This window comes from the organism of the source record quoted next, unplaced genomic scaffold (genome assembly GCF_019419815.1).
Source record: "Pyrus x bretschneideri cultivar Hongxiangsu unplaced genomic scaffold, Pyrus_bretschneideri_v1 Contig41, whole genome shotgun sequence".
Lineage (NCBI taxonomy): Eukaryota > Viridiplantae > Streptophyta > Magnoliopsida > Rosales > Rosaceae > Pyrus > Pyrus x bretschneideri.
Genome location: NW_025999735.1, coordinates 3,602,227 through 3,615,888, shown reverse-complemented (window position 1 = coordinate 3,615,888; position 13,662 = coordinate 3,602,227). Strand labels below are relative to the sequence as shown.

The window sequence follows — 13,662 nt, the reverse complement described above, 5'->3', positions numbered from 1 at the left end:
TGAAGTTTCATACCTCACTCGAAGGAAATCGTTGCCGGAATCGCTGGAAGATGATAAATCCGCCGGCAAGGTCGTGGACTTTGCGACCTCGAACTGCACGGATGGAAAAGAAATGGGAAAATATAAAATCACAGAGATGTAGAGCTCGTTAAGAGCTTTCCAGGGACACCAAGATCATCCAAAACGGAGCTCGGATGAAAAAGATACAAGCGGTTCAAGTTTGGTGGGTTTATGGGTCAAATTTCCCCTAAAACGGTTTAGTGCCGTTTTTTCTCCTCCATTTTCTGAAATCCCCCCAATTTATAGCATTTTGGTAATATAACCAAAATGCCACCAACTTCAAACGACTCTAACTTCTCCGTTCGGACTCGGAAATAAGATCTGTTTGCGCCTACGCGCTCAGGGAATCGAACTCTACCTAACCAATTCAAGAGTTGACCGAAAAGGTCGAGAAAATTAGAAATGACTAAAGTACCCCTCACTTCGTTTTCTTAAATTTGGAGAAATAAAGAACTAGTTCCAATCAAATCTTCGAAATACGTCAAGAATAAAATAAAATAATAATTTTGGGGATGGGATATCACAAATGGGGTCATTTATGTGTCACATCAGCACTTAACAGAATTTTTAACAGAATTGTGACGAAATGACCACATTGATTTGCAACACCTATTTTCAGGGACTACATTGATTGATTTTCAATTTTATGGACCATCTTGACAGTAAGAGTCAATTTTAGAGACCATTTGTGATAAGAGCAACTCCAGCGTTGGAGCCCTCCCCCTGGCAATACACTATTCAATCCACCTAATGAACAGTAAGTAGCCCTGGCAATAGAATTTGCATCTCCACCATTACACTTCAATAGCCCTAGCAATAGACAATAAAATATTAGTATTTTGTTTATTTATAAAATAATACAAAATAATTTTAATTGTAATATCGGATAAGATTTTTAATCGTTCTCATTGCGCCACGTGTCATTATCCGAAATATTATGCATTAATTTTAATGAAAATAAGTAACAAATAAATAATTTTTTTTACAATGAAAGTAGTTGAGAAAATATGAAATTGTTGTGTAAGGTAGATGATAATGACAAGGTATTTATAGAAAAGTAAAAACAATTTTTTTTACAATTTTTTTTCAGATTTTTCAGATATTTTTTTGAATTTTTTACAATTTTTTTTAAATTTTTATTCAATTAATTAATCTCTGCCGTTGGATATAAAAAAATTTGAATTCCAACACTCTAGATTGTGCCACGTGTCACAATGGTAACTTTTCAGATTTTTAAAACTATTTTTTCATTTATTTTTTAATTTATAAAGCATTTTAATATCCACCGTTGATCTCAGATCGAACGGTGGATATTAAATCTGACTTTTTTTTTTTTTACCGTTGAGATCTAACGGTCCACATTAAGTGACCGTTAAGATCTAACGCACCGTGGGAAGCCACGTGGCTTCCCAACGGTAACTGACACTTTTTGTTTTTTTAATTTTTTTGTGCCAGCGACGCGCCCCCACGCGCGGGTGGGGTGCACGCGCCTGACACAAAAAAATTTAAATAATGCGCTGACGCCACCCTGGCATCAGTCTTGCGTCACCCCCACCTCGGGCTCAAGGCCTGGCAATCCCTCACGGGCCCGTGACTCGGGCCTCCCCCTTCCGTCCGGCTCCCCCACGCTGGAGCGACGCCACCGGCCCTCGGGCCATTGTTTTGGACCCCTTCCCCAGAGCAAAACCCCACGCTAGGGATGCTCTAAAAATCCTTAAATCAATAGCATAGTAGAAATTTGAATTTTGAGCCTCCATTTAAAAAAAAAGAAGGGTTTGTGATCAATCCAGAGACTTCCTACCTATGGTCGGAATTGTCCATTTTATATAACACTTGACAAAAATTATTTCTACTAAAAGTCAATAAATACCAATGTCGTTTAATCATTCTACTATTAGTAAATAGATAAGTAAGTTATAATCCATGTATCAATTTTTTTTCATATCTTTTTATATAGTTTAATAAACAAACGATCTTAGATTTTCTAGAATTTGTACAATTATATCTATCCGTCGGATGATGGTAATAATAAATACTCATCTTTCTTCTTGTTTTGTTTCATTGGATCGCATCGATTCTAGTCAGACACAAGGTTGAGGGTTTTTCTTGCCAATCCCACACCGAACCTTGCAAAATTTCAAATACTCAAAGGTCCCAACTTGTGTTGCATCCGAAACAAACAGAATGGCGGTTTCACTCTCAAGAACTCCTCAACCCTGTGTTGGACAAATCTCAATCATGAACAAGTTTCACACCATCTCATCCAAAACCCTCCGCAGTTTCAATCCCCTTTTCAAGCCCTGCACTCAAACCCTCTTCCTCAGCTCCCAAAAACCTAAAGCCAATCTCCAATATCCTCCTCGCAACACAATGCGATGCCTTTTCACCGGCATCGTCGAGGAAATGGGCCGAGTCAAGCAACTGGGCACCGCCCAAAACGGCGGTTTCGACATGAAAATCGGCGCCAAAACCGTTCTGGAAGGCGTTCACCTCGGGGATAGCATTGCCGTCAACGGAACGTGCCTGACCGTGACTGAATTCGATACCCAGTTGTCGGATTTCACAGTCGGGCTGTCGCCCGAGACGCTTAGGAAGACGTCTCTGATCGAGCTCGAATCGGGATCACTTGTGAATTTGGAGCGGGCGGTGCAGCCCACGAGCCGAATGGGCGGGCACTTTGTGCAGGGTCATGTGGATGGCACAGGGGAGATAGTGTCCATGGAGCCCGAGGGCGATTCGCTGTGGATCAAGGTAAAGGCATCGAAGGAGGTGTTGAAATATGTGGTGCCGAAAGGGTTTATAGCAGTAGATGGAACTAGTTTGACTGTGGTGGATGTGTTTGATAAAGAAGAGTGCTTTAATTTCATGTTGGTGGCTTACACTCAGCAGAATGTGGTGATTCCGTTGAAGAAGGTCGGGTCGAAGGTTAATTTGGAGGTTGATATACTCGGGAAGTATGTCGAAAGACTTCTCAGTAGTGGGTTTGTTGAGTCAATCAAATCTTCATGACTCATAAGGTACTACTTAGTTATAGTTTGTTTACTGCAATCCTGAATCCTGATTCGGTTTCGTGTATTATTACATTTTGTAATGCATACTTGTTCTTGTTTTCTTTCTCTTTCAATAAAAATTGAAAAGGTTATTTGCGTAAGAGATTCAGATTTTAAGTGGTTCGGATTGATTTTTAGTGGGAAGGAATATTGCAGTTGTAAGTTACGAAATGTGTAATATGTAGGATGATCTTTAGCGTAAACATGCCTACATTTATCACAACAGGCGAACAAGATTACCCTTGAGGTCAATGAAGATAATTCAAGTGTTGTACTGGTGTTTGAAAACAAAGTACTGGATAGTGCATCTTTAACAGATCAGAAGCCACCTGATACAATTTTGAAATGTGGAGTTCGCTATGTTGAAATCTTTTTTGCTGAAGCTCTGATGGAAATTTGTTCTTTCTTTCCTGTGCTTGGCTCCTAGTCTGTATAAAGCTACTAAGTCTCTCTATTTCTGCCAATTTGGTCAATGGTTTCATGTGCCACATCTACGACAATTATATGACCTTGGGACAAAAAAAAAAAAGGGAATGCAGCAATTAATTAGCTTATAAAACAAAATCAATCAATTAGCTTCTTGTGCTTAACTCCTTTACTGGTATCAAGTGTTTTACTGTTTCCGCTCATTTTCTTTTCAAGGTCATCGCCTGTGTGGGTTGTACACACTTGTGATTGGGATAGTAACTGAACCAACTGGTGGCTGTAGGAATGCTGTTTGGAATTTTGGCCATTTTTAGCTTCTGTTTTTTTTATTTTATTGGAAGCGTATTTAGGTAGTGTTGCACTTTGGAAAGTTGTTATATCTCGATTTTAAAACTTTGTTGTGTCATTGTTAGAGATGTATTCTATTGATTGCTCTATATACTAATTGGATTATTATAGTTTTATTAAGTAATAAAAGTTTTGTTGTATCATTTTTAGGGCTTTATTGTACACAGACACATGCATGCCCTCACACGCACATGGATTTTCATTCCTTCGTGTTTTCAGCACCAAGGGCAAAACTGTAAGCCTCTGATGGTCCTCAAGTGTCTTTGGGCATCAAATTGCACAGTAGAAAAAACATTCTGCGGTAGTCTGATGAAGATCTCGTTCTTGTATAGCAGTAGGGCATGCGATATAAATTATGTTAGTCGTGTAGCTTCTGTTCTTGTATAGCAGGCTGGTTTGGAATTTTTCTGTGTCAAGCTTTTACTCAAAACCAGTTTTTGATATATCATATACCCTCAAAACTCTCATCTTCCTTTTTTAGAAACTTAAGTATATTGTTCTCTAGTTTTCTCTTTACAGTGATTGGCGGGAGAAATTATTACGTGGTGTTCTGGACTACGGAAAATAGGTGGTTCCACCCAATTAAAATATTGCGTGTGTTTGTTTGAAGCTCAATGGGAGAAAGGTCACCTCTCTGTTGAACGTCAAGGGTTGAGGTAAGTTTTTTTCGTCCTCGTGTGTTGATTTCTTCCATCAGCTGATCTATACTTTAAGTAGTTTTTAGACACAATCTTAAACACCAGACACGCCTTAGGCTAAAGGTTTGGCTCCATGAGCCAGTAAATCCAAAAGGAATGAATATTGTCTAGTATTTCTTCTACTAGTGGTTCTATTCTCCTTCCTCCCTGAGTACTGAGGTCTGTATGTCGTTCTGCTTTTCCTGCAAATTGAGCATCCAACTCTCGTTCGTAGTGCTTCATGACCAATTTTAGGCCTTTTTTTTTTTTCAAATGAAAAGCTTTCTGCTTTTAACATCCTCCAATTCTCTCCTGTCTTGGTCATAATTTTAGGAACAGCAATGGTATTTGTTCCCAGGGGAGTGACTGGCTCTTTATTGTGTTGTAATGGGCCGACCTGCTGTGTAAATTTTTGCAAAAACTACATTTGTGAACAAAGTCTTATGGGACTTGATTTCGAGAGAGTCTGAATAGCAGATCTCGATGTGAAATAGCTCGAACCAAGAATCACCATCGTTAGTGATGGCCTGATGGGGGAACGTCGTCATCGCTAACCTTTCTCTTAGTAGAGAGCAGACGCAGCTTGCTCAACATCAAGTTGCCAAGCTGGAGGTCCTCAACATCAAGTTGCCAAGTTGGAGGTGGAGGGGGCTCAGCTTTCATTGGGATATCATTCTACTTCACTTAGTCCACTTGCACAATTTGCCAAACCAACCACTCCATTTCTCCCCATCTCAGCCGAAAGTGAGAAACAATGACAAGTTCATCATTCCAACCAAACACAGCCGGTTCTCCTCTTTGTGAGCGTGGACGGATGAGTAATGTGCCAAGATTCAACATTTCAATATAACATTTAAACAGAGAATGCGCGTGCCATATGAACATTTGGTACACTTGTACGGTATTTGGTTGACTTGGGCAAGTGAGTTTGACTCCAAATTTAGTGGATTTGGTGATCTGATCTCTCTCGTCTCCATGTCGGCAAGGCTTTAATTTCTTTTTGTTATCCATACACCGGGGACTTTAAATTTGATTATCTGCTCCATATTTGAATAAAGATAACAAATATATAATTTGTCAAACTTTTTGTTGTAAAAAAAATTATCAACATTCTTTTTTTTTTTTTTCCTTCAAAAAAAGAACCACCTGATGATTTCGTCACGAAAATCCACCATTCTAGGGGCCAAAAAGACTCGCACAGACATTAAAACCTTCTTTTAACCGCCATCGTGTGATTCACAAGTAAAAAATTATCAACATTATGCACTTAGGTGCAGCCATAACACCTTACAATCTATTCATGTTACAACACATATTTTATATACCTTAAACAATATTAAACTCGACTATACGTGCAATGGGGGTTATTATTATTATTATTTTTTTGGGTGTGCAAGAAACTTTGATAAAGTTGCTCTACAAAGAGTTCATACTTTTGTGATAGGTGCCAAACCGACGTTGCAGTCGGCCGTTTCACCACTATGACAATGAAGTGTGGTAATAAAAGTGATTGTTGGGGCTAAATTAGTAATTAGAGTCGCAACCTCCAAATTGTCAACCCACTCCGCCACCGCCCACTCTACACATCCCATTCCAAACCCAAAGATATAGGGCCTATAATTTACTAGTGAAACAAGTGACGCTTGCGTGGCACAATCTGGGCCGTACACGTGGCCTGGCACAGTTGAGTGCGACTAAAAAAGATCGGCCTATGAGGGCTAACTTCGTCTCGATAACATCAACATCGACGTGCCGCGAAAATACCCAAACATTGAATGACGCATTTACCAACTTGCCCCTCCATTATTCTTGCCTTTCTAGATCGACTTTCCCCCCTCTTACAAAACTAACCCTATCCTTTCTTTTCTTATGGGGTTTCCTTGATTCTTTTTCCCCTTTAAAGTTAATAAAATAATACACACAATATTACATCCTTGATTAACTCTTGTTTTTGTCTCTAATGTAGGATTATATTTTGGTATTTGTAAATGGATAAGAATAAAAATAAAAACATATTTATCATAATTAGTCGCAATATCTTATAATTAACATAAAATTAAGCGTTTAAGTCAATTAGGAGATAATCCTAATCTGCTCCCACAAGAAAGACACCTAACTTATTTGCATGTGCATATTCACTTTTGTCAACTCTCAACAGGTAAAAGGTCATGATCTTAATCCCTTAAGCTTGATTTTTCTTCATTGATTAAATTTTATATGAACAATTACATCTTACATCTGAATGTTAAAATGTTCGAACTGTGAAAACATTTACATCCAAGGCTGACAATATTCCAACGATAAGAACTTCCCTAACGAGTGGTCAGGTGCATGTGCAACTTGGGGTACAGTTGAGGTTGAAGATATACACAACCCAAGTGGTGCAGGTGGAGCCCCTTATTGCTTCTTCCTCGGACCTCAGCGACATGACATTACACATTGAAAATGTTACCCACGGGAGGGTATTTTAGACAATTGCAAACATCTGAAAAAGAAAAGTGAAGAGGGCAAAATAGGAATTCCAGGCCCAAGTTGGGACATAGTTGCCGCGTAAAGGCTCGAAGTTAACAACGACCAGCAGTAGCAGTTGTATATATGTGCCTGCCGTCAAAGCCCTTCCAACTGCCCACTCAACTTTCTCTCATTCATTTTCCCACCAGACAAACAGTCAGTCTCCCAACTGCCAGGCTCTCCATATCCAATCAACCTTCCAACTAGCTAGCTACCTTATACTCGTCTCTTCCAGTCATGAAGAAGCCAGGCTTTTTAGCGGCCTCAGTCGCCGCCGCTTCGGCCACTGCTCTCTCCGTCTCCGCCACTCCTTCTTCTTCTTCAAGCTTTGTGTCTGATTCAACCATGCGATTTTCTCACCAGGTAATTAAATAATCTTCATTTGAATTCATGGGTTCTTTTTGTCTTTTCGTTTTCCATGCTTTGTAGTTAGTATTCAGCTTTAGATGCTCTGCTTCTATTTGCCCTGTTCTGTTTGGCTGCTGAGAAAAAAAATGGAAAACGACTGAAATCTGGGATATTTTATTACTTACTAGTTAACCTTAACCAAACGAGTATTAGAGAAACAAAATATACGCTGGTTGTTAATTTCTAATTTTATTCATGAATTTCTGCTATATTTTGTCTACTAGAAATGTTAGGGACTCTCGAAATGAAATTCTTCGTACATATTAACGTTAAACTGTGACATTGCAAAAAGTTCATGAAGTACTACACTTTTCAGAGTTTCCTTAGTATTTCTGTTGACTTCAGCTTGATATTCTTATTTCAATAAAAAAATTTGGACACATTTATCGACATAGTTCCGAAGAGAGAGGACTCTATCATTGTTTGTCGACTCCACTTGTCTTAGGAACTGTTTGTTAATTTTGTGTGTTTAAATAATATTATTGGACGCGTTTATACAATACTGTAATTAAGCAGGGATAAGTCTATTGATTTTGTAGGAGACTGGGTGCAAGAGAAATCAAGAAAAATCGTCGGCTTCGACCGAGAAATTTGCGCCCAAGTTCGATGGGTTGAGATTTATTGAAACGCTGGTTACTGCTCATAGATAAGATTAGGCGGCCTCTATCTTCTATCTGTTGTAATCTAAATATTTTTGTCTCCTTTGATGATTTGATCCAATCTTCCATCTCGAGGAAACAACTTCAAGATTGGATTTCGATCCTTTTGGTAATGGGATGAAGTTAGTACTAAGAACTACTACTTACATGGTACATGAAAAATATTACGTTGCGTGTCAATAATACATTAGATGAGAATAAATTTATTTTGTATTATTGACATAAAACGCTAAGATGATAATGGGTTTATGCCAAATAAATCCTCTTAGAATTAAAAGAATTGTAACTGTACATTTTCGGGCTGCCCTTATATATTTACGTGGAAATTAATATAATATTTTTGACTTTGTTTTTCTAGTCTTAGTAATTCTAAAGTCATTTTTCCATTTGATTTTTTAATACAAAGATATCCTTACACTAAAAGTGAGAGAAATAAAATTGTTATCCAACTCGTTATTTACATAATCAAATTTAAAAATTTTGATTTATTAAAAATTAAAAAAAAAAAAAAACTTTTAAATTGAAGTACTAAGGGCTGGTTTGGTATTACTGTGATTTGAAAAAAAAACTGCTTCTGCTGTGATGTGAGGATAAGCAGCTATGAAATAAAGCAACAGAGTGTTTGGTAAACTTTTTTGTAAAAATGCTTTTGAAAAAAAAAAAGCAGTATTATAGTGTTTGGTAAACTTTTATGTAAAACAGTCGTGAAAAAAAACCGGTTTTCAAAGCTGAGTTTTGCAGCTTCTTGTTTTTGGCTTTTTTTTACCCAAAACTGTGAAAAAAAACTGAAGCTGAATGTTTATCAAACACAAAAACAACTCCCAGTTTTTTTTGATACCAACTTTTTTCAGAATCACCTCAATACCAAACCATGCCTAAGTGTCACTAATTAACTAATGATTTGATGTCAAAGGATATGTGGTGTAGCTATTTTGATTTTTAATGAAATGATGTGGCAGAAGATAGTATATGTATTTATTGGTTGTATTCTTCCCAATTCATCCCATTCTATTTGGATCAAGACACAAACTGTGGGCAAAACATTATCTATATTTTTATCCCCATTGGACATGACTCATATGTCACCATTTCCGGTGCAAGAAATTGCGTCGATCACCATCATTGTGCCCGAAGTATTTATCCATTCGTCCGAAAATTTCAAGTCATTGTTCAACAGCAACTTAAAAAAATAATATGCAACTTTTTCATCTTTAGTTTTGTACTGTTGAGTGAGTGATCATATGTTCTTTTACATATATACACACAGTAAAATTAGAGAATTTTGAGAAAATTGATCGGACATGTTTATAGTGAGTTTACAATTACTCAATATGTTTTTTTTAATTTTTTTTATTAAGTTCATTGTTGTACGGTGACACTCAAACAGAAAAATTTGACCGGCTAGTTGTTGGAAAATTTGGTCACCCGGTCTAAAAGAAAAGTTGGTAGGTCAAAAAACGTGGTAGGATTAATTAGTGGCGATCATGTAAATTACTTTGAATTACAGTATGTATAGGATTGTTTTAGTTGACTTTTGCATTAGTACCTAAACTAAAAACATAGTATTTTAGCTAAAAAAAATTCTTAACCCATAGTCCAAAGCAGCTATCAGACTGAAACTGAGGAAGTTGTTTTCATATGATACATATTGGCAAGAATAACACTCTCTTAATATATGGACCACGTATATGCAAAATATGGATGAGATGCATCGTACCAACAAGTGGTGTCATCAATTTCATGTGTTTTAGTATGAATGAACGGTATAAAATTATATTTTAAAGATATATAATTAATAAATAGGATAATATTTGTGTTTCTTTAGACTAACTCCAATGGTGGGCTAAAAGCCAAACTACTCCCCAAAATTCCCCCCCCCCCCCAAACCCACTCCAACCCAAGGGGAAATTTTGGGCTAAATGCTAAATGCTAAACCAATGCCAAATTCCCCCCAAAATTTAGCCCAGAAATCAAAGTGGACTTCACCTAATATTTATCGGAATTTAATTTTTTTTAGATTAAAATGTTCATAAAATTAATTTACGATAGTCTACATATTTATTTTAAAAAAATTAATTTAACAAAAAAAATAGCCTAAATTCATTCTTTAATAATCCCTGGCTAAAATTTTAGGCTAGAATGGTTGGAGCAGAAAAGCTATTTTTAGGCTAAAAGCTAAATTTTTCGGGCTAAAAAATTTGGTTTTTAGCCCAATCATTGGAGATGGTCTTATAGGGAACTTACTTGTTTCCTATATATGATTAACATCTCTTCATCGTACAAACATGATAGAATCCATATGGTTATATGTAAAAAAAATATCCATTCATTACGAAGGTTCTCTACCTTAGTAAGGATAGGTGGTGTAGGTTATCGTGCGTCCAATTTTCGTCAAGTACTATTTGTGTTTAATTTTAAATAAAAAAATTCAAATGATTTATGACCTTTCGATGCACGATGAACGGTTAAGATGTGAGAATCTCTAGGATCCCCACAAAGAGGATCCGGAGAGGATCCTTATCCAATCAGAATCGTTCACTGTCTTTATTATCATGTAAAGATCATATCTGCAAAAACTCATTCAATTTAAAGATCCTTTAACCATTAATATACATCAAACAGATAATGATCAATCATAAAAAAAGCTATTTGATACCAAAATCGCCAATTTCACAAAACAGGAGCTAATTGCAAAGTGCACCATTAAAATTTGGTGTCACTTTCACAAAAAAGAACACAACGTTATTCAACTAGTTGTATATTGATTCATTGAATGATCAATTTAGCGTGAGGTCATGCCACATTTAGCCAACCTTCTCTTTATGTGAACCCAACAATCCTACCTTTTGGAGATCTGCTTTGCTTATTGCAACTATTAGGTATTTGACTAGGCATGTACCGTCCTATCCGCTTTGCATTATGATTTTAGTATTAAAAAAATATTTTTGCACAACTTTTTTTCTTTTTTAATTAGAAAAATTAATAAACAAGCTTTATCAAGCATGTTCTTATTTTAAGAAAATGCAAAGAATTTCTCTTACTTACGCACAGTTAATTCAACCATCTTATTGAGTCCTTAACACATACAAGAAAAAGAGAAAATAAAAAGCCGTAAGTTTCTATACCGGCGATTTATAGTCTCATTTTAAACTTTTGTTTTAACAAGATCATCCTGGTAAAAAATATGGATAAATGCAAATTAGATATTTAAATAAAAACTCTTGAGCAACTAGTGTGTGATCAAGATGATGTGCTAAAACGGGCATATTGCATTATTTGAAAGTAATTTCATTGACTAATTAATACTGAAGGAAAGTATATTATTGGTTACTACCAAGCACCAAAATCTGTCACCTTTTGGAAGCAAAGGTAAGCACTTTAGGTATTGGAGCTAAAGTTTGACATGTAAAGTATATTATTGGTTACTACCAAGCACCAAAATCTGTCACCTTTTGGAAGCAAAGTTATAAAGCACTTTAGGTATTGGAGCTAAAGTTTGACAAGTAGATTAGGGCTGGAAAAAAATCCCGAATTACTCGAACCCGACCAAAAATTCCTGAATTCAAAATCAAAAAATCCCGAAATGTTCAGTAACCCATACCAAAAAAATCCTATGGATTTGGTACAGGAATTGGGACTTGGTTGGCAGATGTTCGCTAATCCCGAACCGATTTGTATGCATATTATACATTTATTTATCATATATTATATATATTAGACTAAATTGTAACCGTTGGGTAAAAGACCTCACTCTCTCTAATCTTTCAAATGTGTCAGCACTCCCTCTCTCACTCAGACGACCTGCACTTTTTCTCTAAACTCTCAAATATCTCTGTACTCTCTCCTCTCCTCCTCAGCTATGTCAACAAACTCAACACTCTCCTTAATCTCTCGAATTGTCTCTACACTCTACTCTCCTCCTCCTTCCCCCTTTGTGAGCAGACTCAACACATCCGACTGACCACCATTCCTCTATGACTCCTCCATATTCCAGATCCAAGCTTCCATGGTTCCACCTCGAACGACCTCCAAACTGAAGCTTCTCTAATATGATAATGAAGGTGCCAAGATTCATGAAATTACTGGACCTTGATTTTGATTTGGATTCCAAAATTGAGAAGGTTTTGAACTTTCAATTTGGAGACTTAGAATTAATGAAAATCCCCTTATTTCAATTATTGCTTGATATCTTTGTATTTGGCTTTCTGCTTTTGAATTTTGATCAAGGGCTTCTTCTATCTTTGTATTGTTGACTCTTTGAATTTTTAGGGTGTGTCTGCAAATTTGGGATTTGGGATTTATGTTGATTCGATCTTCTAAATTAGGACTGCAGTCATTCCCTATCCCGAATGGAAAACTGAAACAATTTCGGGAATCCCGAAATTCGGGAACACCCAAATTTTAGTACGGTTTTGGGTTTAAGAATTGCATCCCGAAAGGAGTTGGTTTGGGATTTGGGCTTTGGGTTTTGGTTCGGGATCCCAACCCGAACCAGTCCTAAAGTAGATGACCAATTTTAGATTTTCGTTGAGGAATTTAGCCCTCACAAAAATATTCCAAGCGCAACGATGTGCAGTCACCCAAAAAGGATGATGAAAAATTGCACTCGATTTCTTTCACAAATATTTAATTCATTTTTCTTTTGGTAAGATATTATCTCAAATTCTTGGCATACTTTTATTGACTGCAGACTACACCCAGTTTATGGGGATTTTGTTTGACTGGATTAGAACTGGGTTCGACTATTTAATACTAGTCTCTATTTTTTTTTTTTAACAAACGGTATTATCTATAGGCTTAGCTTTACAATGGGCTAGCAATAATGTAGCTTAAATTCGCCTTTAGTGAGGATTGAACTTAAGACCGCTCACTTACAAGTGAAGAAGAATACTACTAGACCGTAATACTATATGACATTTAACAATAGCCTTTGAGTCTTGGACTAAGATTAGGTTCATTAATTGTAAGACATATACTCAACCCAGTTCATAGATCACAGATATGCTATTGAATCACGAAATATAAGAACAATGTTGCAATATAAGGATAAGGAGAAAACTTACCTGCAGATCTCGTTGCAGAAGACGAAGCCATTGCAGCTTTGAAACTATGAGCCTTCTCCTCTTTGACAAAACACAATTGCTCTCCAAAGAATAGGTCTTTGGAACGAAATAAGCAGAGAGATTGTAAAAGTAGTGCCTAATGTTCATACATATACACATCGAATGTCTTCCTAACATATTCTCCTATTATAATCAGTATAGGAGACAATCTTCCAAAAGATATCAACACAAGCAAGAACTTCAAACCAAATACAAGGTTAAGTCCGAATCCTGAGACAATTCTCAATACTAGTAATCCCAAATAGAATAGGATTACTGCAAGCTTATCAACAAGACTTTTCCATACACTATAACCGGTTCAATATGTCAAACTCATACTGACACTTTAACATTCTCCCACTTGAGTATGTGAAATGACAACTAGTCCTTCAAAATATGGAAGTGATCACTAAGTCTAAGT

General features: G+C 36.6%; 2 protein-coding genes across 5 annotated transcripts; both read left to right on the top strand.

The window, feature by feature from the left end:
- Positions 1-2,225: 2,225 nt before the first annotated feature.
- LOC103948530 (riboflavin synthase-like) lies at positions 2,226-5,573 on the top strand. Of its 4 annotated transcripts, none has more exons than XM_048566518.1 (2): positions 2,226-3,077; positions 4,404-5,573. In XM_048566518.1, exon 1 carries the CDS (start codon positions 2,245-2,247, stop codon positions 3,067-3,069), a length of 825 nt encoding a protein of 274 aa, XP_048422475.1. In that variant the 5' UTR covers positions 2,226-2,244; the 3' UTR covers positions 3,070-3,077; positions 4,404-5,573. The 4 variants fall into 4 exon arrangements, with proteins under 4 accessions (XP_048422475.1, XP_048422474.1, XP_009357851.2 ...); XM_048566517.1 differs by having other exon boundaries at positions 4,390-5,573; XM_009359576.3 differs by lacking the exon at positions 4,404-5,573 and adding an exon at positions 3,753-4,336.
- Positions 5,574-7,163: 1,590 nt separating this feature from the next.
- Positions 7,164-8,474, top strand: LOC103948529. Its single transcript, XM_009359574.2, has 2 exons — positions 7,164-7,435; positions 8,020-8,474. The coding sequence occupies exons 1-2, from the start codon at positions 7,310-7,312 to the stop codon at positions 8,128-8,130; spliced, it is 237 nt and encodes a 78-aa protein (XP_009357849.2). The 5' UTR covers positions 7,164-7,309; the 3' UTR covers positions 8,131-8,474.
- The last annotated feature ends 5,188 nt before the right edge of the window (positions 8,475-13,662 follow it).

Excerpts from the sequence above, each read along its gene's own strand:
- LOC103948530 (XM_048566518.1), top strand. The coding sequence starts at position 2,245 with ATGGCGGTTTCACTCTCAAGAACTCCTCAACCCTGTGTTGGACAAATC.
- LOC103948529 (XM_009359574.2), top strand. The coding sequence starts at position 7,310 with ATGAAGAAGCCAGGCTTTTTAGCGGCCTCAGTCGCCGCCGCTTCGGCC. Across the intron at positions 7,436-8,019 it reads CCATGCGATTTTCTCACCAG|GAGACTGGGTGCAAGAGAAA; the intron begins GTAATTAAATAA and ends TTGATTTTGTAG.